This window comes from Neovison vison, chromosome 3 (assembly GCF_020171115.1).
Source record: "Neovison vison isolate M4711 chromosome 3, ASM_NN_V1, whole genome shotgun sequence".
In the NCBI taxonomy this organism is placed as follows: domain Eukaryota; kingdom Metazoa; phylum Chordata; class Mammalia; order Carnivora; family Mustelidae; genus Neogale; species Neogale vison.
This window is the reverse complement of record NC_058093.1, coordinates 56,502,054-56,528,030: the sequence shown is the minus strand read 5'-3', so window position 1 is coordinate 56,528,030 and position 25,977 is coordinate 56,502,054. Positions and strand designations below refer to the sequence as shown.

The 25,977-nt window shown below is 43.7% G+C and overlaps 1 protein-coding gene and 1 pseudogene across 7 annotated transcripts in view; both read right to left on the bottom strand.

The window, feature by feature from the left end:
- The window catches only part of TANC1 (tetratricopeptide repeat, ankyrin repeat and coiled-coil containing 1), a 235,339-nt gene extending 210,248 nt beyond the window's left edge, over positions 1-25,091 (bottom strand). For 4 of the 7 annotated variants that reach the window (XM_044242121.1, XM_044242123.1, XM_044242128.1 and 1 more), the window contains exon 1: positions 23,768-24,373. In XM_044242121.1, coding sequence (XP_044098056.1) covers positions 23,768-23,817 — 50 coding nt within the window. In that variant the 5' untranslated portion in view covers positions 23,818-24,373. Of the gene's footprint in view, positions 1-23,704; positions 24,375-24,925 lie in introns of those variants that run through there. The other 3 variants (XM_044242126.1, XM_044242124.1, XM_044242125.1) reach the window with 3 other exon arrangements.
- LOC122903740 lies at positions 14,805-14,890 on the bottom strand (annotated as a pseudogene).
- Positions 25,092-25,977: the final 886 nt, after the last annotated feature.

Below are 25,977 nucleotides of genomic sequence, written 5' to 3'. Positions count from 1 at the left end.
AGGCATCTGACTCTTGATTTCAGAGGTCATGATCCCAGGGTTGTGAGACTGAACCCCACACATCAGGCTCCTACTGGGCAGGGGGCCTGCTTAAGATTCTCTCTCTCTCCCTCTCACTCCCCTTCCCTCCCTCCTCCTTCTGGCCCCCTCTTCCCTTCTCCCTCTGCCCCTCCCAGCCCCCAAAATTAATTAATTAATTACAACTAAAAGCTGTGGAAGGAGAATGTTCACTGCGGTATTATTTAAAATTCAATAATAAATAGTTTAAAAAATTATGTTATACCTATAGGCTAGAATATGAATACACAATCATTTCAAATCACTTATAAAATACATCTTATATAAAATAACACATACCATTTCTATATAATAGAAAACATATCAAGTTGTTTAACATACATATCATGTGCATGTACGCCCATGAAAAGAAAACACTGAAGGAAGGAACACATCAAAAAATTATATTTTTGGGGTGCCTGGGTGGCTCAGTGGGTTAAGCCGCTGCCTTTGGCTCAGGTCATGATCCCAGAGTCCTGGGATCGAGTCCCGCATCGGGCTCTCTGCTGAGCGGAGAGCCTGCTTTCCTCTCTTTCTCTCTCTCTCTCTCTGCCTGCCTCTCTGCCTACTTGTGATCTCTGTCTGTCAAATAAAAAAAAAAAAAATTATATTTTTAAGATCCTTTTTATCTTTCCTTTTTTTTTTTTTTTTTAAGTTAAGAGTAAAGAAGAGAAGACTGTTTGCTGTGTGGGAAACCTTACACTGGACCAGACGAAAAGGAAGAAACAAAATCAGGAGCTGTGTCCTAAAAGTCCACATTGCATCCAGGTAGGAGATGTAAAGAAAAACAAGCAAAAGTCACAGCTGGTGGGTGCCCACGGGTCAGCCATAATCAAAGATGAGGACAGCGGTGCCTGCGCTAATATGTTTACCGCAGGCAGAAGTACAGAGTGGAAGTGAGCACTGTCTGGGAAGCATCCTGAGAAATGTGAGGTCTGGACAGAGCCTTCACCGCCAGGAAAGATTTAGTGAGAGGAAGGGGGAGGCAGTGTGAATGCAGACACGTGTTAGTATGACAACCTATCCAACTGGAAGTTTTCTCTTTATCCCATTCTATAAAGACCTAAGGAAGATCCAAAGCAATTCCGGCCATTTGGGGAACTTCAGTTTGAAGTATCAGACCCTCTTACTAGCTGCGCTCTGGCCAAGGGCTTGGGGGTGGGTGGGGAGGATTACCCAATAGGATCTGGTTAGCCTGTAGCAGATTTGATAACATTCAAGTGCCTGATAACAGGAGCCTAGCTCCGGGTTTTCAAAGATTAACATTTTTACACTGGAATTTGCACTTCGTCCCTATAAATCTTGTTTTTGTATTTTAAGATTTTATTTATTTATTGAGAGAAAAAAAGAGGAAGAGAGCACATGGTAGGGGTGGTACGGAGGGAAAGGGAGCAGCAGATTCCCGGCTGAGCAGGGAGCCCAACGTGGAGCTCGATCCTAGGGCCCTAGGATCATGACCTGAACCGAAGGCAGATGCTTAACCCACTGAGGCACTCAGGGGACCTCGTATCTTGCTTTATAAAAGAAAGTAAGACAAACACTGGTAACTGGTAACCATCCATTACACTGAAAAGTTCAGTGGCAATAATGACCAAATTCCAGCTTGTCCTAACATTTCAGGGTGCAGCACTGGGCCCACCAGCTAGCTAGCCAGCTCCAGCTAGGACCATAGCACACACAGGTGTCAACACAGAGAAAGAATTGTCATCTCAACCGCAAGAGCGGAGAAGGAACTCATATGTGCTGGACATTTAACTGGACAAGGATCAGACATTTCATGCACTGTCTCTCTGTGTCTTCACAAGCAGCAAGGCAAGGATCGGTCTTGGAAATGGTCACTCAGTGTGGAAATGGCAGAACTTCAATTCACTTTGCTCTGTCCCGCTCCAAGCCTTTCATCTTTCTAATGACACTGGTGTCATCTGTTCCAACAAACTGGAAAGCAGACTTAAACATACCTTTCGTACCACTCCTTTAAAAAAAAAAAAAAAAATATATATATATATATATATATGATCCATTTTCTCCTCAAAATGATAGTTCTTTCATGATATGATTCATATAGAATGCCAAGAATTCAATTTTAAAATCTAAAGTATCTTTTCAAGCCCTAATACAGTAAAGTTGATCAGATATGATCTACCAAAACAATACTACAAAGCCCTCAAATAAGTCAACTTGATTGTAAGTTGTTTTTTCTAAAGGAATGCAAATCTAACATATTAAAAACTCAACATTTTTCAATATGAAGATCTCAAATTGAGATATGAACATCTAGACTGATTTTCTTCATTCTCAGTGAAAACGAATGTAGTTTGCATTCTAAAATATATGACCCTGCTCCTTTCTACCCCGTCTCCCCTTCCACTCACTCTCCTCTCCACACAAACAGATCCTGCTTCTACAGTTAATTACAAAACAATGAATCTATTCTGTGATCTACAAACCATGAAGTAAAAAAAGGCTAAGACCCACCGATAGTTTAGCCTCCACTGTACTGAGACAGAAACTTCCCTTGAAAGTTTAAACTAGATTAAGTCAAATATACTAGAGTTACTTTGCCCAAACCATCTGAAAAGTTTTTCATATTAAAATGATTTAATTCGGGGAGCCTGGGTGGCTCAGTGAGTTAAGCCTCTGCCTTCCGCTCAGGTCATGATCCAGGGTCCTGGGATCAAGCCCCGCCTCGGGCTCTCTGCTCGGCAGGAGGCCTGTTTCCTCCTCTCTCTCTGCCTGCCTCTCTGCCTACTTGTGATCTCTCTTTCTCTGTCAAATAAATAAACAAAATCTTAAAAAAAAAAAAAAAAAAGATTTAATTCCTTCAGCATCCTTTAAATGATTAAGAGTGATCATGTCACTCAAACTCAACCCACACGAAACAGGCAAACACATCAAAAAATGGGCAGAAGATATGAACAGACACTTCTCCAATCAAGAAATACAAATGGCTATCAGACACATGAAAAAATGCTCATCATCATTAGCCCTCAGGGAGATTCAAATTAAAACCACATTGAGATATCACCTTACACCAGTTAGAATGGCCAAAATTAACAAAACAGGAAACAACATGTGTTGGAGAGGATGTGGAGAAAGGGGAACCCTCTTACACTGTTGGTGGGAATGCAAGTTGGTGCAGCCTCTTTGGAGAACAGTGTGGAGATTCCTCAAGAAATTAAAAATAGAGCTTCCCTATGACCCTGCAATTGCACTCCTGGGTATTTACCCCAAAGACACAGATGTCGTGAAAAGAAGGGCCATCTGTACCCCAATGTTTATAGCAGCAATGGCCACAGTCGCCAAACTCTGGAAAGATCCAAGATGCCCTTCAACGGATGAATGGATAAGGAAGATGTGGTCCATATACACTATGGAGTATTATGCCTCCATCAGAAAGGATGAATATCCAACTTTTGTAGCAACATGGACGGGACTGGAAGATATTATGTGAGTGAAATAAGTCAAGCAGAGAGAGTCAATTATCATATGGTTTCACTTATTTGTGGAGCATAACAAATAGCATGGAGGACAAGGGGCGTTAGAGAGGAGTAGGGAGTTTGGGTAAATTGGAAGGGGAAGTGAACCATGAGAGACTATGGACTCTGAAAAATAATCTGAGGGGTTTGAAGTGGCGGGGGGGTGGGAGGTTGGGGTACCAGGTGGTGGGTATTATAGAGGGCACGGCTTGCATGGAGCACTGGGTGTGGTGAAAAAATAATGGATAATGTTTTTCTGGAAATAAATAAATTGAAAAAAAAAAAAAAAGGGTGATCATGTCAAACACACAGTCCATGTTTGAATCATCACTACCAAACCAGCACTCATTTGCGCAGGAGACACCAAATGCTATTTGTTATGGAGGAAACACAAGTCAGGACAAAAGACAATTCCTTCTCTCTAAACAAACAAAGAGAGAGCTTTAGTAACCACGTTTTTAAAATTTTAAGAAGAAAATTTTAATTTGGAGCAGCCGGTGGCTCAGTCAGCTAAGCATCCAACTCTTGATTTCGGCTCAGGTCACAATCTCAGGGTGGTGAGATCCAGACCCCGTGCTGGGCTCTGCTGAGCATGAAGTCTGCTTAAGATTTGCTCTCTTCTCCCACTCTGCACCTCTCCCCAGCCTCCCCTGCTTGGGCACACACGCTTTCTCTCAAAAAAACATAATAAAACAATAAAAATAAAGTGTGCCAGATACCAGGGTGAAGGATGTAAATGGTTCCTCTATTAGGAAAAAATAGTATAGAACTGATTTTTTAAAATAGGGCAGGCTGTTCAATCCTATCACCCAAAGATCTTCCAGACTTTTTTCTACCTTCACAACCCATTTAAATGGGGCTACAAGCTGCACCCAGTAGACCCTCAAAGTTGTCAGTTAAATAATGCACACTTTCAAGAAAAAAAGCACTAGTGCGATTATGGCATGCATACTACTCTACAGCCTGTTTTTCAACTTAACAGCGGAAAGAAGACATCTTCTCACATCCCCCCGTTCAGTTCCCTCTCAATCTGCACAAAGCCGCTTATTATTCCACTGTATGGGTCAACAAGTTTATCACCAAGCTCCTTTTGAGATAAATATTTGGTTTCCCCACTTTTTTGCTATTAACCAATATTGCATTGAATACCCACGTAATATAACTTTATGTGTTTATAAAATTATCTTCTTAGCATAAATTTCTAGAGCTAGAATTTCTAGGTCAAAGAGCTGGCATGTTGTAAATTAGCACATTGAAAGATTGCCCTCCAGAAGAGTTATCCCCATTTATTCCCCCAACACTGTAGAGTACTCATTTCCCAATTACCCTTACAAACAATGGTTATTCTTTTTCACCAAACCATGAGGAGAAAAAGTTATATTAGCATTGAATAAGTCCCTAGCATGTGCCAGGCACCATCTTAAAAGCTTTATGTGTACTATGATAACCCTGTGGAGGTAGGCACCCACACACACTTTAGATCTACTTAATAATTATAAACTATTGCCCAGAGATGTTAAGTAACTTGCCCAAGGTCACACAGCTTGTCAAAGAGGCTGCTGGGGTTTGAACCAATTTCACCCATTGCCAGAACACACCAGAGCAATTAAATTTTTCAAAAAGGTCAAAATCCTCTTCACTCATTCTAAATGGAACCCCACCATCTCTTTTCCCAGCAAAACCTACTGAAAATTCTGATTTCAGTAATAGTGGGAAAATGGCTGAGGTCAGGAGAAGTAAATTCAAGGTTGAGTTCAGCTACTTACAGGTTGCTGCTATGTGAGTTTGGGGAATGCATAACCCAAATCTCTTTCTTTGGCTGAAAACTGCATGTATCTCCCTTCTTGCCCTTAAAACGCTGTTGTAAAGCCCAAAAGGAACATCCATTCCTTCAAAACTACTCGCTGAGTCCTTTCCCCATGCCCTGCAATCTGGTAACAAAGGGGCATCGTAGCTCTGAGGATATAGTTAGAGATGAACATCAACCCAGAAAACCAGCACACCTGTGATAGCGTGTAAGCATGAGTGAGTCACAGGGGCCACAGGGAAAGGAACCACCTCATCCCCCACCCCCCCAAAAAAAGTAGGTTTTCAAGAAGATAAGGAGAACAATTACACAACGCTCAGCAAAACACATTAAATCATATAAAAAGAGAAGTCCATTAAGTAAATGTGCATTTGAGTTGTATTTTTCACAAAGGCTCATATACAAAGAATGGACGGGGAATAAAACCACGGATGTTGCATTAAAGAAATAACATTCTCCTTTTCCAAACTTTTTAGAGCATCATCTAACATGTACAGTTCTTAAAACATTTTAATTGCTGTGAAAGTACAGAGGAAAGTGATTAATTCTGACTGAAGTAATATATGTGGAAGCGGAAAACTCTAAATTAATGGTATTATTGTCAGAGCATGAAATAATTTAGCATTCTGCATAATAGCCTTATAGAGCAGCAGCCCACATTATTTTTACACTGCTGCTTGGTTTCTGCCTCACCTGATAACGTACAACACTGGTCATTTCTTTACAGTATTTTCCTTCTTTAAAGAAATCTGTGCATGTGGAAAAATGGACAAATGGTACGAAAGGGTCTTCAGTAAAATGGATGACGGTCCTCCATACCAGACCCCTGCATCCGTCAGAAAGACAATCGTGGCTTACATATACGGATATGTACTTCCAAAGACACCCTGTGCATATATATCTTTTTCGTTTAATAATATTCTTGGAAGTTTTTCCTTAAGAGCACATATAAACTGACCTCATTCTGTTAACACCAGCAGATCACTCTCTCCTACAGTCGCGCGCTAATCTATTTAATTCAGACCGTGTGCTATAAAAATGCCCAACAATGCTGTTTATGTAACTCTTTTTCCTTACATTTTGATTTTCCATCCTAGCAAATTTTACATCTAAGTTTCTCAGCAAAGGCCACCAGGCTCTCCAGGCTCCGTTCCCAGGACCTCCTGCTTCCCACCAAAGCCAGGCTGCATACAGTAGTTCTCTTAAACACTCCATGCCTTGCTCATGCTTTTGCTCTAAGGACAACCCATCCCACCTTCCTTTGCTTGCTTAATTCTTACTCAGTCCTTCAAGAGAGGGCTTAGGTATAACCTGCTTCCAGAAAGCAAGGATTTCCCAACCCTAAGGGCAGAGGAAATGCTCCCAGGCGTGGCTGCCCCACAGCCTATCCTCCCTCAGGATAAATTTGTGCAAATCAACCCCAGCCACTAGATTTTAAATGTCTCTGGGAAAGAAAACATTACATTAATCTTTGCGCCTGCCAGAGTTTAGCATAGTATCTGGCACACTGAATCAAGCCAGGACGAGAAAGGAAGCTCCGGAACACATACTAGCGTGTAAAACCCTCCCCTAGATGTAGCACACAAACACTACTCCTCCCTGAACACAACCATAACCAGCTTACAGATGAAGAAACCAAGGCCCTGAAGTTAAGAAACCTAGGCCCTGAAGTTAAGAAACCTGTCTGAAAGCATCAAGGGGTGGGGCGCCTGGGTGGCTCAGTGGGTTAAAGCCTCTGCCTTCGGCTGGAGTCATGATCCCAGGGTTATGGGATAGAGCCCCACATCTGGCTCTCTGCTTGGCAGGGGGCCTGCTTCCTCCTCTTCTCTCTCTCTCTCTCTCTCTCTCTCTGCCTGCCTCTCAGCCTTCTTGTGATTTCTGTCAAATAAATAAATAAAATCTTTAAAAATAAAACAAAATAAAAGCATTAAGGGAAGCAAAAATTTAAGAGCAAGTCTACTTTACTCCAGAATCACTGATCTCTTCATTCAGCAGTTGGCCACACGTTCTGATCCTGAAAGTTCATTTGAGGAGGTCAACTAGGCAGTCCTGAAGGGTAGGACACCTACATAACTGTTGGGGGTAACCCAAATCCCCCCTGAAAGTCAGCCAAAAGCAACCTAGAATGCAGGACTAAAATAGCAGAAAGCAAAAAGGAGGTCATCAACAAGCAAATCTCGCCTACAGCATCCACGAATGTGCACGCTGCACACTCAGGCAGGGTCTTTGAGGAGCCATTCACAATAAAGAGGACAAGCCTAAGTAAGCAGCCGTGATATCCCCGCGTAATCCCACCAGCTCACTCTCCCAGCTAGCACTCCTCCTCTCACCCCACCCCCAACCAAGCCGTATCCACAGTCCCCATAACCACTGACTAAAACCGACCTCTGGGCCTGCACCCATAAAGGATTTAAAAGCTGACTAGTTCTGCAGAGAATGAGCCACCCCTGGAAAGGGCCATGGGTGGGTGAGAGGCAGGACAGAGAGCAGCCTGCAGGAGCAGGCACCAGAGTCCTCCCGGAAACCTGCTAGGAGGCCCCAGGGCCAAGGACGGACCCTCATCGGCAAGCTGAGCAAAGACTGCCCACTCCCACGGCCTCTAAGGGTATGAAATCAGACTATCTAAGAGTAACCACAGAGCCCAGAGCCTGGCACCGAGTTAGTGATTGCACAAACCAATTGGAGAACAAGTGGCTCCCCTACTATGTTTTCCACCAGGACAGCGATTAGAATACGGGAGCACAGAAAGTAGGAGTGGCATTTAGCAAAGGTGGGAACACAAGAGGAGGCTGCTCCTCCCTCCCACACAGGAGAAAAATGAACCACTCAGCAGCAAGCAGTTAATGAACCCAAACCTTACTTCCTCAGAGAGAAAAAGCAGCAGAAATTGTCCCAATGGTAACCAGACATCAATGCAAAAGACACACAGGCTGAAAATAAAACCTAAAAAACCCTTTTTCTCCTATTATCAGCCACAACCAAACAAGAATGCCTACTTCTTTAGGAAAGGTAGGATACGGTAGGTAATGGTTCAAAAGAAATGCACTGCACGGTCAGCCCTCAGTACGTGGCCAAGTGGAAGAAGCAGGCGCTGAAGACTTGTTGGATGAAACAGATTCCCGAATCTCACACTCCCTCCCAAGATTAAGGGCGTAAGGCTGGGTTTAGGCCTGGTTGTTTGGACCTGATGTCACTCAATTCCCAAAACAACCTTCAAGAGTACTCACATTCCCTAGTCTTGGAATAATCCAAATAACTAAAAAACAGCCTTGGCAAAATTAAATATGAATGTCTGAACATTCCTAAAAAGAAGCAATTTTCCAAGGTATTGGTTCTTACCAGAGATCAACATCATGTTATATAAGGAGCTATTGAAAGGCCCCAAAAGAAGTAAAGTGAAAAGACAGCCTGAGCCACAGAGAGCCAAACATTCTCAACAGTCCAGTTCTTTTGCCACCTGCCTGGCTCACTCCAGGATCCCAGAATCCTGAAAGAAACGCAGACTGCCAACCCTCACTCCAGACCAACAGAAACATCAACAGGCACGGGCTGGAAAGGGCCCTTCGGATTAAGTGCAGTGCAGCACTGTTTAGGACTGGGCCTCGGGAGGAAGGGCTCATTACTCATCTCCTCCTGTAGAAGTTCTAGTCCAGGCCTACCTGAAGGCCTTCAAGGAGTTCCCACAGGGAGGATAGGATGTGCTCCAAGAAGCAAACTTCCAACTGGCCATAGGGAATTTTCAAAAGGGTATCCCCGAGGGGCCCTAAACCCTGCCCCGCACCTCCTCAGCAAGGCCCTGGTCATGGCTATCACCCATTGTGCACACCTTGCCACCTGCCTGGAAACAGGCATCTACCTCAAGTCAGCGGCTAAGAAGTCCTACTCTGTTCTGGGATCGACTTCCACTCTGCTGCAAAAATCATCTCCCAGGCTCACCCTCCTCTGTGTTCTCATTCCCTCTGCTGTGAAAGCACGGTGGCACAGGGCACATCTTAGCGGAGCCAGGGTACTTTAAGCCCCTTTCCTTCTCTGCAAAATGAGGGTGAGGACAGCCGCACTCCATGAAAAGTGCTCTGCAGCAATGACATGAGCGAATGCACCCTAAATGCACAACAGAAGGTACTGAACTGACACTGGGACTCTTCCTCCTCCTAGCGCAGGCCCCAAACATCATCTCTCACCTGACCTACTTCAAAAGCCTCATAACAGGGAGCCCTGCTGCCCATCTGTGCCTGAGCCAGCCTCTCCGCCACGCCGCCGCCGAATCATAGCTGATTACATCATCTCCCTGCTTTCAAAACCTGTGACAGCTATCACTTGCTTTACAGGATCAAATCCATACTTCTCTGCCTAGCATGCAAGGCCTTCTGCAATCTGGCCCTTTCCTCCCTGCCACGGTACCCAAATGCCAAGCACCATCTGTTCCAGTAACAGTACCCCAAACATGACTTGTATTTTCACGCCTCCCTGCCTCTGCTGCTCCTGCCCCCTCCCAGACAGCCCCTCACCCCTTACCCCTGCCTGGCAAGGTGCAACGCATCCTTCACCCTCTCCCTAAAGTCCTCCCTGACCACCAACTCCTCCTTTTCTTCCTCCTCCTTCCTCTGCCCCTCCTTCTCTACTCTCCTGCTGCACACCTGCCTTCTATCACTGATACTATGCATGCACTTGTCTCCTTGGATTGAGGCAGAGCTGGGCCTTGACCTCAGAAGGGCACAATGGACCGCCCTCAAGAAATATTTGTTGGAAAAATTATTACAAGACTTCCACCAAATGAAAATAGTTTCTAATTTGCTAAACAGTTAACACCTTCATGGTTCCTTCTTACTTCTAAAACTCATAAGGATATTATATTCCTTGAGCTAGCTAAGATTGCTCTTAATAAAGGAAGCAAAAAAGCCCTGTGAAGGTGAAATGCCTTTGCAAGTTCCATCTGCTTGGAACTCAATCACTGTCCCTCTAGAAATGACATCTCCTCCCTTTTTCCATGATGGGAGAGGGGAATCACGCTCTCTGATTCTTTCCGGCTTCACTTTCGGTATGTGGAGCTGGACAGCTTAAGGGGTCCCTCTTGCTTAAATAAAACATTTCAGAAAGGAAGGGATAAACAAAACTGTTACTTAATGGTAGTGGGAAAAGTATAACAAGTTTGAGTGCACAGGACTGGAGTGCCCTTAGGGAATCAGGTTCCTTTCTCAGAGAACAGGTGCTGCCTGGGCAGAGAGCACTGTGAGCCCTTGTCTTCCTGGGACCTATTCTTGCACAAACCATTAGAAAACCACAGGTCCCAAGACTCAGGAACAGCTTATTGGAGGAGACTTCTTGGTTTACCCAAAATCCCAAGGAGTCAAGGCCCGTAAGTGTCTATTTAAGCAGCCTCCAAAATGTGTTCCTTGACTTCTCCCATTCAGAACTTAGGATATAGTCATTCTCCCTTTACATGAGTCTTTAACAGGGCACAGGACAGGAAGGAGAAGCTCCCCTCGTCCCCACTGTGAAGCTCTGAGGCCCTTCAGGGAAGCACCAGCCCCTCTCCACTGCAGGACGGCTGCTCTTCTGGCTGCCAGTACCCTGTTCATAAACATACACGTGTTATTTGATTGAGTCTGGTCCTACAGGCCTAGTTCAGCTAAGATAAAGTGTATTATTTATTCTAAGCCACATTCAAGTGAAACTCTTCTGAACTTTGCAGAGCTTCTCATGTTCTCACAATCCTTAGTAAATAAATGGATTTGTAAAATACTGTTTTTCATTTAAAACCAGACCATTTATTAGCAATATCCTCACGCCAATTAAAAAAATACCCTTTCTGGGGTACCTGGGTGGCTCAGTTGGTTGAGTGATTGCCTTCGGCTCAGGTCATGATCCCGGAGTCCTGGGATCAAGTCCCATATCAGGCTCCCAGCTCCATGGGGAGTCTGCTTCTCCCTCTGACCTCCCCTCTCATGCTCCCTCTCTCTCTGTTTCTGTCTCTCTCTCTCTCAAATAAATAAAATCTTAAAAAAGAAAAAAACCTTAAAAAAAAAAAACTAACTTATGTAAAAAAAAAAAATACCCTTTCTGGGGCACCTGGGTGGCTCAGTGGGTTAAAGCCTCTGCCTTCCGCTCAGGTCATGATCCCAGGGTCCTGGGATGGAGCCCCACATCGGGCTCTCTGCTCAGCAGGGAGACTGCTTCCCTTCCTCTCTCTCTGCCTGCCTCTGCCTACTTGTGATCTGTCTGTAAAATAAATAAATAAAAATATTTTTTAAAAAAATATCCTTTCTTCTCTGGTTCCTTCTGCCTTGTAAATTACCACCTAAAAATGTCCCACTTGTTTGTTCAAAACATTTCATATAAACATCTAATTGTTTTAATATAAGCAACAAACTATACCAATTATCTTGAAATCAAGGTCTTATCCAGACTTCCATAACAAGTATCTTAAGATTAGCAATTTTTAAAACACTAAGAACAAAAATAAATAAATAAAAATAGAAACACTCTGGACAAAAACTTCCATACAACGAATGATCCAGAAAGTTGAGCTTAGAAATATAGTCAAGAGCAAAAGAAGAGAGAAGAGGGTGTGTTTCGACACCTACGAGCCAAGCACTGTCTCAGCATTTGTTTTGTCTGTTCGTTTTTTAAGTTTTTTATTCCAGTTAACAGAGCACGCCATGTTAGTTTCAAGTGTACAATACAGTGACCCTGAACTCCCATTATGTCACTTGATGCTCATCACGAGTAGTGATACAGGCTCTCACCTTCAGTCTTGGCATGAAGCCTATGAAACAGGATTACTAACCCCATCTTACAGATAAAAAGACCGAGGTCAAGGAAGCTGCCCAGAATTACACACAAAACCACAGTTCATTAGGCTTCAAAGATCAGGCTTGTTTCACTAAGTCCTATATATTTGTATTTTTTTTTTAAAGGAGTAAAAAAAGAGAGCACTGTGTGTGTGTATTTTTAGTGTAGTACTTACTATAGTTCCAAAGTACTTACTATCCAAGGTACCTTATTATTCACAACAAACAAATTTTAATATATAGAACAGTATTCCTGCCTTCTAAGGGATTAAATCAAGAATGTGCTGGGAACTACCTATGATAGCTACCATTCATCATGCAAGGTTACTTTATATACACCATGCTATTCTTCATTGAGACACAAAATTTCTTTGAGTTTAATTTTTCCCAGACATACAAGTACTTGGAAGGATATCAAGGGGGGAAAAAAACTTAAATATCAAATTAAGTTAGCAAAGCCAGCTATAATAGGAACTTTTATTTACATGTCTGAGTTTCTAACACAATGTACATATAAAATTATATCCCTGAGGGTATGCTTAGATTAATAACTGTACTTTAAATTAGCATAAGCATTTATCAGAAAAATATTCTGTTAGAATTTATCCAGTAGAGGTAGAATTAATGCATATTACTAAATTAATGTGCTTAGAATAAATCTTTATAGAATCGTGTTTTACAATTACAATTCAGATACCCTGTCATTTTTTTTTTTTAAGATTTTTATTTATTTGTCAGAGAGAGAGCAAGCACAAGCAGGGGGCAGGCAGAGGGAGAAGCACGCTCCCCGTTAAGCAAGGAACCCGGTACAGGACCTGATCCCAGGACCCTGGGATCACGACCTGAGCGGAAGGCAGATACTTAACTGACTGAGCCACCCACACATCTAGATACCCTGTCATTCTCAATAAAATTCAACCACCAAAAATGTTTAATGCTCAAGCCACTTTACCCAGTAGGCACATAGTTTATAATCTTAAAATATACTGAAAAATTATAACCATTCAACCAGGCCAACTATTCAGAAAAACACCACGTTTCCAACCACAACTGGAATAAATTAAGCTTGTACCCCCTTGTTATACTAATAAAATTAATTTCCAAATGAACTCTAAGCCATTACATATATTTATATAGCATATATATATATATATATATATATATATAAATTGCTAAATTAAAATGCCTGTTCCCAAATCCTAGGGAAGAGAAAAGCATAGTCTAGAACCTATTCTTTCCCAAAATATTCAACCTGAATTTAAACCAGGCCTTGAGATCTAACCTCTAATTTTTAGAAAATACAGAGGACAAAGGACAAGATAAACAATACCACAAGGAAACAAATTCAGATATGGGATCTCTTCTAGAAGTCGGAAGGGAAAAGGAAGGAGTGGTGAGATAGCATCTTTTCTACATTTAAAAAGTCAAAATCAACAAAACCCCACAGTGCTACTATGAAAACCTTGATCAAATCCCAATTCCAAGAAAACAGAAATGGTGACAAATGCCATCTGGGGAACAATTAGATGACATTAAGAAATCACTTAATTTTATGAAAACTGATAATGAGGTGGTAGGGGTTTTTTTAAGTCCTTAGCTAGAAATACATACTAAAATTTGTCAAGATGTCTAGGCTTTGCTTGAAAATATTTCAAGCACTGAGACTCTCAATCTCAGGGTTGTAGGTTGTGTTTTGTTACTGTGAAGCCAATAACTTATTCTGAGAAGTCATTGGTGAGGGTTTGAGGAGTCTTTGAACTGTATCAAGGAAGTTTCGAAAGTGAAAACATGGTGCGCTTTGACAACTTATGAATTTGAAATCTATTCCGTTGTGGATTTCAAAGGAAATGGATTTGAATAAGTAAAATTTAACTCCACTGAGGGAAATTTGGCAGTGGCAATTTTGTGTTATACAAAGAGTGTGATTTAGAAATTAAAACATGTTAAAGAGTCAATGTATACTTATTGATAGATGCAAAGACAAAAAAGTGAGAGGTTCCTAAATTGCAAATAGATGCAATTATTAATTTTTTTTATTATTATTTAGGGTTCTTGGAGCATGTATGTGACTTAAGAGAGCCTTAATTCAGAGTAAGTTAGCTGAAAAAAAAAAAAAAAACCAAAACAGAGTAAGTTAGCTGGGTAAAATAGCAGTTCCCAAAGGGAGTTCCATGGAAACTGATTCTCAGGGAATTAGTAGATGTTATGCAGTGATAAAAGGCTCTGTGTTCAAATATGTGGGAGGATCTGGGCTAACCAAAATAAAATAGATCTCTTTATTTTTAACTGCAAGACTTTTGAGCACCATTCTTTTTTTTTTTTTTTTAAAGATTTTATTTGTTTATTTGACCGAGAGAGATCACAAGTAGGCAGAGAGGCAGGCAGAGAGAGAGGAAGGAAAGCAGGCTCCCTGCTGAGCAGAGAGCCAGACGCGGGACTCGATCCCAGGACCCTGAGATCATGACCCGAGCCAAAGGCAGCGGCCCAACCCACTGAGCCATCCAGGCGCCCAAGCACCATTCTTTTTAATGATCCTTGTGAATCTCTTTGGAGGGAAACAAAGTTTTAAGCATATCCCAAATACATTGAATTGTAGAAACTTTCTTTTGCAAAGCATCTTTGCCTGAGAACAATGTTGGATGTAATTTGCTGAAATATTTTTCTTTTTTTTTTTTTTTTTTGCTGAAATATTTTTCAATTAGCAATAATCGTGCCTCAGATAAACCTCATTGGCTACGATACTGCCACTGCTGAAATATTTTTATTTTATTTTATTTTCTTCAAGATTTAAAGACAAAATTTTAAGTAATCTCTACATTCAGTGTGGGGCTTGAACCTACAACAACTTCCTTGATACAGTTCAAAGACTCCTCAAACCCTCACCAATGACTTCTCAGAATAAGCTGTTGGCTTCACAGTAACAAAACACAAAAATAAACAAAACCTGAAATCAAAACTCTCTGACAGTCTTTCAGGTAATTCTTTTTTTTTTTTTTTAAAGATTTTTTTTATTTATTTGACATATCACAAGTAGACGGAGAGGCAGGCAGAGAGAAAGAGAAAGAGAGAGGGAAGCAGGCTCTCTGCTCCGCAGGGAGCCTGATGTGGGACTTGATCCCAGGACCCTGAGATCATGACCTGAGCTGAAGGCAGCGGCTTAACCCACTGAGCCACCCAGGCGCCCCTCAGGTAATTCTTAAGGGCTTCTAACAATTTACCTCAAAGTCCCCCAAACTGCCATTTTTAAGCACCAAAAGTGGTCCTATTCTTATAAAGGGTCTTTTGGGTACTTGAACAAATTACATCCCAAGACAGACTGACCTTATCACAAATTCTATCTACCCTATGGCTAAAAGTGTAAAAGCAAGCTTTTGACTAATATCTGCAATTCATTTGAGTAAAATTTATGTCCTATTCCATTTAAAAGCATCAACACTTAAAAACTCTTGGGGAACACACTTAAAAGAAGACAAAAATGGCTAACAAAGAAATCTGAGTGCAAAGTCACTGCTATAAGGGAACAATAAAATTTGATGTCTCCCTTGCATCAAAGAGGCAATTTACAACATTCAAAACCCTTTCATAGACATTCTGTCATTTGACCCTCAAAACCCTGGAGAGATGTCTGTTTTCCATCACGATAGCATATATCTAACATGGCTCAACTTTAAAGCCAACAACTTGTCAACCCTCAATTATCCTTACCATGGAGAGAATAACAGCACATGTAATTCGATTCAGCTGAACCATGTAAAGTCCATCACCTCCTCCAGCGGGGACACTCAGGCCAGACCCTACCATAGGAGTCCCCCTGTCATTTTTCTTGGTGCGACTTGCAGGCAGCCAACTGTCCATGGGCATTTAGAGCTTCATACAACACATCCTCCAGGCTTTGGGGAGGAGACTCTCCTTTGAACTGACTGCACCTGCCTAGCATTGGCCCGTGATGCTTCTGCAGCGTCAGCCCGCAGAGCTTCCCGTGTGCACCCATGTCACTGTTCCCACATGAAAGGAGAACAATGTCTAACTGTGGACAACACATATGAGGCCAGACAAAAAACTTTGGAATAAAAATTCCCCGGGTTTGGATCCAGGATACTCCCATCTTAGCCATATGCATTCTTTGCCCTCAGATCCCTTAGACGTATATGAGCACTCTACTGCCGAAGACTGTTGAGGGCTGGAGGAGAAAGGAACCCTCCCTGCCAGCCAGTAACCAGCACAGAGCTGAATTTAACAACTGTGTGTTCTCTGCTTGCCTCCCTTTGCTCCCAAGAAAGGGAAACAAGCAATTTAAAAAACTGACTAAGGCAAGGCAGGACTCCAACATCAAGACACCTACAATCCATGGTGCTAGCTAGCTTCATTGGTAGAGCATGTGATGCAACTCTTGATCTTGGGGTTGTGAGTTCAAGCCCCATACTGGGTATGGGGCCTACTTATGAACCCATAGGCAAAGCAAGCAGGCCAGTACCTTATAAAAGGCAAAAAGCAAAAAAACACTGTAATTGTCCAAGTAATGCTCCCCAGGGGAATTAAATAGAAGGAACCAACCATGCAAATACAGAAGCAGAAGATGAGAAAATGTTAATAACAAAGCAGTATTTGAGCGTGAAGGACAACGGAAACAGGGTGGGGAGGGGTGCCTGGGGGGCTCTATAGGTTAAGCATCTACCTTCAGCTTGGGTCCTGGGATTGAGCCTGGGTTCCCTGCTCAGCAGCAAGTCTACTTCTCTCTCTCCCACTGTACCCACACACCCCGGCTCATGTGCTATCTCTCTCTCAAATAAATAAATAAAATATTTTTTTAAAATTAAAAAAAAAAAAAGAAAGAAAGAAAAGAAAATGTAGTGGGAGATGGGGAGGACAGCCTTCCCTGAGGCAAAACTGATACACAGTATGTGACAGTTACAGAATGGGCAGGACCTGAGTGACATTTGCAGAGACAGAAGACAACTGGGTCTGGAAAGGAAAGTAATGAACCATATCGTGGAGAATCTTGAAAGCTGTGAGTAAAAGGGAACATCCATGGCTCTTATCGGTCCCTGCATCACTTGTGCCTTCAGCTACAAATAACAATTCTAAAACTACAGACGAAAACACAGTCTCAAAACTTTTTGGCCACGTAGCCCTAAAAGTGAAAAAATTAAACATGTACCCCCAACATGTTGTAAACTGCATATAACTTATACATAATTAAAACTCTGGAGTTATGAACTATATGTGTATAATGTAGTATGTACATTATAAAATATCCATTAAAAACTTTTCTTTTTTTTTTAAATATTTTATTTGTTTATTTGACAGACAGAGATCACAAGTAGACAGAGAGGCAGGCAGAGAGAGAGAGAGAGGGAAGCAGGCTCCCCGCTGAGCAGAGAGCCCAACGCGGGACTCGATCCCAGGACCCTGAGATTGTGACCCGAGCCGAAGGCAGCGGCTCAACCCACTGAGCCACCCAGGCGTCCCATTAAAAACTTTTTAAAGGGTAAGAGTGATGCAAACAGTATTCTTAAGTTTATTTTTATTAATACAAATCCATACACAATTTTTCTGCCAATTTACTGAGTTCAGAGTCATTTCCTTGGGGCGCCTGGGTGGCTCAGTTAAGCTTCCAACTCTTGGTTTTGGCTCAGGTCATGATCTCAGGGTCCTAACATGGAATACCTCAACAGGCTCTGTGGGGGGTCTGGTGGAGAGTCTCTCCCTCCCCTCCACTCCTCCCCAAGACCCAGTTGGCACTTTCTCTCTCTAAAATAAATAAAATCTTTAAAAAATAATCATAAAAGGGACACCCAGGTAGTTCAGTCGGTTAAGCATCAGTCTTTGGCTCAGGTCAAGATCCCAGGGTCCTAGAATCAAGCCCCGTGACGGGATTCCTGCTCAGCTAGAAGCCTGCTTCTCCCTCTTCTGGTGCCCCTGCTTGTGCTCTCTCTCTCTCTGTCAAATAAATAAAATCTTTTTAAAAAGTAAAATAAAAAATAAAAAATAAATTCATTAAAAAAGTCATTTTCTCATCTCCTAAAGACACTTTCTTCATCCTATAAACTTAAATCATTACTATTAAGCTTTCTTTGCAAGAATCTTTTTAAGCCACTTGCCCATTTTGTGGGAGTCATTTTACTCGAAAATAGGTAATATAATTCATAAACCCATTTACATGGATAGAGTTCACCAAAAGCAAGAATAAAAATGAGAGCACCACTGGCAATTCCACTAGGTTGTAAAGTGCCCACTCATCTCTCACGTAACCTAAGTAACAGGAGACTTTCACCAACCAGTGTCAGCCGTCTATTAAACATTAGTAAAGCTTTTCTTTCTGGATAAAGTTCTAATAGCTCCTTCCTTTCCAGACTGGATGGGCTAGCATATTCCATTTGGAGATAATGGCCTCAAACAATAATAAAGCTGTTCTGAGTTGCAGTGGTTTCAGGGTTAGTTCATTCAGCAGCTGGAAAAGGTCACTGTTTTCTTAGGCACATCCATCTTTGTTGTCCTCTATGATCCTTAGAGTGTCAACCTGTTCTATTTTGCCGACAACATTTGGTTCCCAATATGGTGGTACCTAATAGTTGTCACATAAATATTCATTAGTCAGTCACTAGCAAGAGGTATGGTATTACTAAAGATGACTTGACTTTATCAAGATTCACTCCCTAGGGCAGAGGATACACCCAACGTGCCCTGAAGTGCATGGCCAATGGAAAACTCATCAAAAGCAAGATGACGATTCTAAGTAATGTGGAAATTACTATAGCGGTGGTCCCCATAAAGAATCATGTAACCATTAGAGTGTGAGTAAGCCTAAGCCCAGGCAGAAAAACCAGCCAGCTGAGCCCAGCTCCAATTTCCACTTCTGTATCAACTAAAGAGTAGCTGATTTAAACCACAAGAAGCAAAAGGGGCCAGGATGCTGAATTCTATGATTTGGGCAACAAACCATCCTTGGTATAACACTCCATGCACACAGGACAGTGGGGAAAGAAAAAACTACACTGTCTCATTTCCACTAATTTTTTTTTTTATTCAAACCTCTAGCTCAGAGTAAGCAAGTACTCAATAAACATTACTAATTGATGTCACTAACCCCAAGCAATTTAGAATAAAGCATGGCAAAAAGATGGAAGTATAATGGGATACATGATAATAATGACCAATTCCCAACTTTTTTGCAGTAATTCAATATCCTGTTATATAAGCACCTGTCTGTGCAGCAATTCAAATCTGCACAGAATGTGGAAAAGTCTCAAGACTGTAAGGTGTACATCACAGGAGCATTAAAATCGTTCTTACCCTCTGCTACATTGGTATGTTGTTATGACCAGCAATACCACTTTTGGTAACATATCCTGCATTAAACAACTAGCTCTTTTTGTTTAGCCTGCTCCCTCCCTCTTCCCTTAACAATGAACCCCTTCTCTGTGGGACACTTTGTCTCCCCACAGCCCATCTTGTGGGTCTAATGGAGACTGCCAACCGTTAACTGTCCTTTGGGTGGCATCAGGACAATCCGGGTTCTCTCCAGGGTTTTCCCAAACCGGAACTAAGAGCAAAGAGTCCGTTTCTTGATGATGTGAGATTCTGAAGCTACCAGCAGCCGGTGCCCCTATGTGGGCCCTGTAATTTAATGATGAGTAAACCACATCTAAGCAAAAGGGCTCTGATAGCCTAAGAGATACTTTTCAACACAACTAAACATCCAAATAGACTGGTTAAATAAATTATGTTAACATATGTAATGGATTCACCAAACAGCCATTAAAACAGTGCCAAAGAATATACCAATATGACGGAGGGGGAGAAAGCACATTACATAAGCATACACTATGCTTTAAACTGCGCAAATTATATGTACCCTTGTATGTCAAACCCTTCTCACATTTCTTCAAAAGCACATGTAATAAAAGATCCTGGTTTTGCATGAATATATATGCATGAGAAGAGCATAACCAAGTGTTCTTTAGAGACTGCCCCACCCCCCACCTGGACTCAAAGAGGTAATAAGCCACTATTCATGACAGGCAAGTAACCCTAGGTGTGCTGGGTGGGGCAGGGAAGGTGGTGAGTCACGGTGGCTGTGGGCTATATGACTGAACATATACTCGGTTCACATTTACCTACAACTGTGGCTAGAAGATTTTTACTAATAAATTCCTTCACGGTAGCAGCAAAAATCAGTGGGTAAAATCCAGGGACTACGCCATCCCTCTGCACCAATTTCCTTGTCCTTGACATTCTTGCCTATGGGGCTCTTCTTTCCAGAATATTCTTCTTGATCACACGTACCTGCAAGAGCCCTTAAACATCTACTTGAGAAGAGCAACGCCATTGATACCATAGCCACACCACACCAGAACCCCTTTCACTCTCCACAAGATAATGTTTCCTGACAGCCTTCTTTTTACCAAAAGTTTTCCTCTATCATTCAAAATCCAGTCTTCTGCTTTAAAAAAAAAAAAACAAAAACCAAAAAAAAAAAAACCCAAGAGCTCTTCTGCTTTGCTGCACTACTTCCCTTCAGGTACACTGATAACAAAGTCTCCCTCAACTTCATTAGCAAATAGTGTTTCCTTATGCTCTCTACTCAAACACCTGGAAATGGCAGCCTTTCCAGTCAGTCAATCAGTACTTCTTGGGTAACTACTCTTTTTTGAGGTTTAAACCCCACTGCTTCATATTCTGAAGAGGCAGTCTTCTGAGAATAAGTTTAAAAAGCTCAAGATGGACAGGCTGCTCAGACATAAAAGGGCCTATAGCTTAGCACATAATTTTATTTTAGAACCTTTTAAAGAAAATCCATACCAGCTTCCAAATGAGTGTCAAGTTGCACTCTGCTCTTCGGCAGGCAAGCAGGACACAGGACAGACACTTAAGAGTCCCTGTGAAAATGGGTCACCTGCTGCCTACTCTTTACTTCTTTACTGTTACACCAACAGCATTCTTCCCTAAGAACTTATGTAGCACAGAAAGTGCTGCAAAATTAGACTTATCCAGACATCAGTAGAAAGAACCCAAGAACGATGACACCAAAAAAGGGACATTTATCCAGGCTTTGTAATTCTGCTAAGAAATACCAAGATAAAAGGCAAATGATATGTTCATTTCTTATTTTTAAAAAAGACATACAGATTTGAGAAGTGATTTCCTTAAGAATGCTGTCTGGGTTACCAGTCTGGATTATAAATCACACTAGACCCTGAAGCCTACTTAATAAAAGAGAAGTTGAAAATAAACAAATGATTAGTTTGAGGTATGTGAGTTTCTGAAACTCTCTTGGGGAGAAAGTTTTATTACCATTATCACTGATCTGTTTTTAATCTCTGGCATCAAAGCATAGATGTTAACCCTGGGGTCCTGAAACCAGAATAACCCATAAATGAAATATGAGAAATTGCCAGATATTAACATTAGTCTGTTTGTCAAGTTTTAACCAATTCTCAGGTGACTCCATAAATGGGGGTGGGGGGAGAATCAGAGGATCTAGCTTCAAGTTTAACTCCACAATTTATAGATGATACCCAGCAAACTGATCTAACTGGCTCAGTCTCGGTTTACTAAACTGAGAATTAAGTGTGAAAATATGTAGGTAAAGCCCTTTGTAAACTCCAAAGCACTGTGCCAATACTACAGCACTGGTTACGGAATGCCTGCATTTCTCTAACTCTCAGAGAAGTTGAGCACTGAAAAGATAATTCCATTTTAGAGATGACAATGATGAGGAAAAACAAGGCCCAGAAAGGTGTTGGAGCCTTGCACAGAAAACATTTTTGTAAACTGGTTGAGAGGAGGTTCTTATTTCCACCACTGAAATACACAGTTAAAAGACAGTCAAACAGGGGTGCCTGGATGGCTCAGTGGGTTAAGCCACTGCCTTCGGCTCAGGTCATGGTCTCAGGGTCCTGGGATCGAGTCCCGCATCGGGCTCTCTGCTCAGCGGGGAGCCTGCTTCCTCCTCTCTCTCTCTGCCTGCCTCTCTGCCTACTTGTGATCTCTGTCTGTCAAATAAATAAATAAAATCTTTAAAAAAAAAAAAAAAAGACAGTCAAACAAAGTTATCCTAGAAACTAAAATCCCTCCCCAGCAATATGAGTGTGCACACACAGATAAACACACACACTCACTCACCCACACACACAGATCCTCTGCTTCATTTTGCCTTTGTGAACTTTACTCCTGTAACAACTTAAACTAAACTTTTCATCAGAAAGATAAAAAGCCACTTCTCTGACTGTGAGGCTCACAGCCTACTTTCAACCCAAACCTTTACAATTGGGTTAGAAATGTCTAAAAGAAACATTGACATAACATTAACCTCCGGCTATGCCATGCGGCAGGCATCATTATAATATGGATTATAGTTTTAGCAGCCCAGGGATACTGGTTTTAATGTTCCCTGGGAGATAAAGAATTAATCAGCAACTCTGAAGGGGATATTGCCTAAAAATGGACAGTTTAATCAAGACAATTTCATTGTCTTCAAAATTGTGCCCTCAATCACCCAGTATCAAAAACCCAGTATGGCACCAAATAAATCGTGTGTGGTGAAAGAGACAAAATGTTCTTTTTTTCTATAGGCTCTTATGGGAAGCAGAAAAGGGCTGACTGTGAATCAGTTATGCCTTAGTTCCACTATGGACAAAAATTATGATAATTTGGACATTCTGGTGGTTAAACCAGGAAAGCAGAAAAACATTGCTTTCAAGTCCCAGCATTAAGTTTGTGGCATCTCAGCTGAAAGACAGGGTCATGAAAAAGTAACCTTACATTTATTTCTGGACTTTCCTGCCTCCTCTAAAATGGATGACACTATTTCCCATCCCTTATTGTCAAATCAGAACAGTCCGGAAGCCTGGACCAAGTTCACTTGGCAGGTAACAGGAGCAACGCTAGGAGGAAGTCCTGAAGGATGTCAGATACCGTATTTCCTTTATCCCTGCATACTTTTCATCTCAATAGCACCAGGACGTATTTACCACAAGTTCTGACTGACATCTACCAAACATTCTAGCTGACAAACTCTGCAGAAACTGGCAAACTCTCAGGAAGGTCCTTGGTGAGATTTCCAAGTAGATTAGCTGAGTGAAACATTCAGACTATACTATAATGACCATCTCTCAGTCGCTCATAAATTCTCTCATTCCCAGCAATCAAGAAACAGCTGTTAAAATCCAGGAACGTTCCTAAGGAGTAGCAGATCTAAAATACCTCCAAGCTGGCCGGAGGAGCTTCACAACCGCTGCTTCTCCTTCCCCTCCCCCATCCCTGGAGTGCCAGGAATAAAGATGACCCAGGAAGGGGGAGGGGAAAGTAGGGTAACGGATCTGGGGAAAGTAGATTTCCCTCATTTCCTCTATAGAGGAATAACCATGTCTCTGTACCAACTAACCGGATCTCTCCTTTCCTCTCCCATCCCCACCCCCTCCAAACACATTATTAACCTCTGCAGTCTGGTGGTCTGGCATTCCCAGAGTTGGTGACCTCAGCAGCCCTTTCTCAAAGATTCTAAGCCAGGAACTTCTCTTCCGTGTCAGAGTTCGAGGCCCATCCCACGGTTAGATTCAGCTTGCCTTTACCTTGTAACGCGCCCAGACGGCATTGCTCCTAGGGTCAAGTTCAAGATGAAGGTGCCCTCCTACCTTCCCCTGGTCGACTCCAGCAGGGACAGCGTTACCGATAGGAGTCTCATCACCAGAGAAAGGCACAATGATCTGGGGCTGCCAAAACTGGGATGGAGGGGAAGACTGTGGCCGAGGCCAGTGTCCTCCGAACCCCTGGCCGCGACGCGGTGTTTCTATCTGGGCACCGCTGCATTTCTTTCCGGAGCCTTACACAATAAGTCAAGTAAGTTTTGAGACTACCGATCCCGAGACCTTTCTGTCTCCAAATACGCCACACAATGCTTAGGGCTTCCTTCCTCGCCAGCCCTTCCGGAAAGGTGTCGCGCCAAAGCGGGAGCCCTCCAAGCCCCCAGCGCTGAGCGCCCGCACCCCAAAGTCTTCCAGTAAGACGTGAGCCTTGACATAAATTCTCCAAAAGTGACCACTCTCCACTACCTACGAACAAGGGAATTCACAATCTTGATACAATCATCGTCTCTTCCAGCTCCCCCTCAATGTCTAATCCTACACACCCCCCCCCAACACATAAAAGAACGTCGATATGCTAATAGCTGTGTTTTGGAAGGGAAGCAATAGACTTTCAGCCCAGACTGGGGAAATACCACAACCCCCACTCCGCCCTCCGGCTTAAGTTCAACCGGCAACTTCACGACCCGAGCGCCCATACACTCCGGGGGCGCCCTGGACCCCGCGGTGCCAGGCGCGCTTCTCTCCGCTTCCCCTGCCCCAGGTACCAGGCGCGGCCCGAGCCTTTGCCAAGCCCGCGAGCTACACAGGAGGAAGGAAAGGGGGCGAGGAGGCGGGCCGGGCGGGGGTGGTCCCGAAACTCCAGCGTGCTGCCGCGCGTCCCCGGTGCCCCCGCACCCCAGTTCTGCCCGGAGCGACTCGGTCCGGCGCGGACCGGACCGCGAAAGGAAGGCGCCGACTCCAGAGCCGGCAGGACCAAGGCCCGGGCGCCCAACATGTCCAAGCCTATCCCGGGAAAGCTCCGGGTGTGCCCAGCGAGGGGGGGCTGGCGGGGGAGGCAAGCTCCAGAAACTTTCCCACATGCCTTTCCACTCTCCCCATCTCCCTCTCCTCCTCTGCGGGACCCTCTCCTTCCCTCTGCGCCGCTGCAGCTGACCCTGCCCGGGACACAAGGGAGGCCGGCGGCGGCGCCAGGGCGGCGGGAGTTACCTGCCGGGAAAGTTTCCAACTCCGCGGTGCGGTTCTCCACCCCAGGGCCGGGCCTCGGGGCGCGGCCAGCTCGACGGTCCGCCGCTGCCTCTCCTCCGGCTCTCGAAGCGGCCACTGCTCCGGCAGCTGCCACAGCGAAGGCTGCGCTCCGGCCCGTCCCCCAGCCTCGAACGGCCCACACCCGGGCCTCATTGGCAGCGCGAATCCCCGCCCTTGCGCGTGTTCCCGAAGGCACCTTCCTCTCGCGCGCCCGCCCGGGCCGCGCCTCCCGCGCCCCTCCCCGCCCCGGGCTGCGGCGTCTCCCGCGACCCGGTGGGACGCAGCGCGCGAACTTTCCGCCCCGCGCGGGCGCAGCGCCTTCCCGCCCCACCTCTCCGGGCCCGGTCTCCAGCGCCCCCCAAGGGGGCTAATCTCTCGAGGCTGCGCCTGGGCCCCTCCGGGCCTGGATTGGATGAATGGTCGTTTTTCAACCCCTTTGGAATCAGTGTAGTGACACGGCGTCTCCTTCTTGCCGCGTTTTGAAAACAGCCAAAGAAGACATATGGGAGTAATTAAGCTGAAGTTTTGGTGGATGCTTCACGGTGACTTTTGTGGCTTTCTTGAATTTTCTTTCCCTCACTTAGCATACACATACACACTCGAAAACTCACTTTCTGGGGCACAAATGAGCTAAGGGAGATCAAAGGTGTAAGGGGCATCTCCCCTGCTCTCTTTTTCTTCCCAAAAGCGAAATAGGGATGTTCAGGGATTGTTGATTGCGGGGGGTGGGGGAGGGGGGTCCCCCAGGTCCCAGTTCTGCAGCCTCCTCCAACCCCTCCGTGCTGGCCCTGTGTTGTCTATGCTACATTCACAGAGGGCCAACATCGTGTTTCTGTCGGTGGGAGGAGGGAGGTATGGAGAGGGGGGTAAGACAAAGATGTTATTATTGTTTCGGCTGGTAGCAGTAAATTAAATTCCCGAGTTCCCAAAATATTTTGTTATTTCCCAGCAGGGCGAAAGCCAGGATAGGGCCTACAGATTCTGGAGTCCTCGGTTCCCTAGCACCCCGCAGG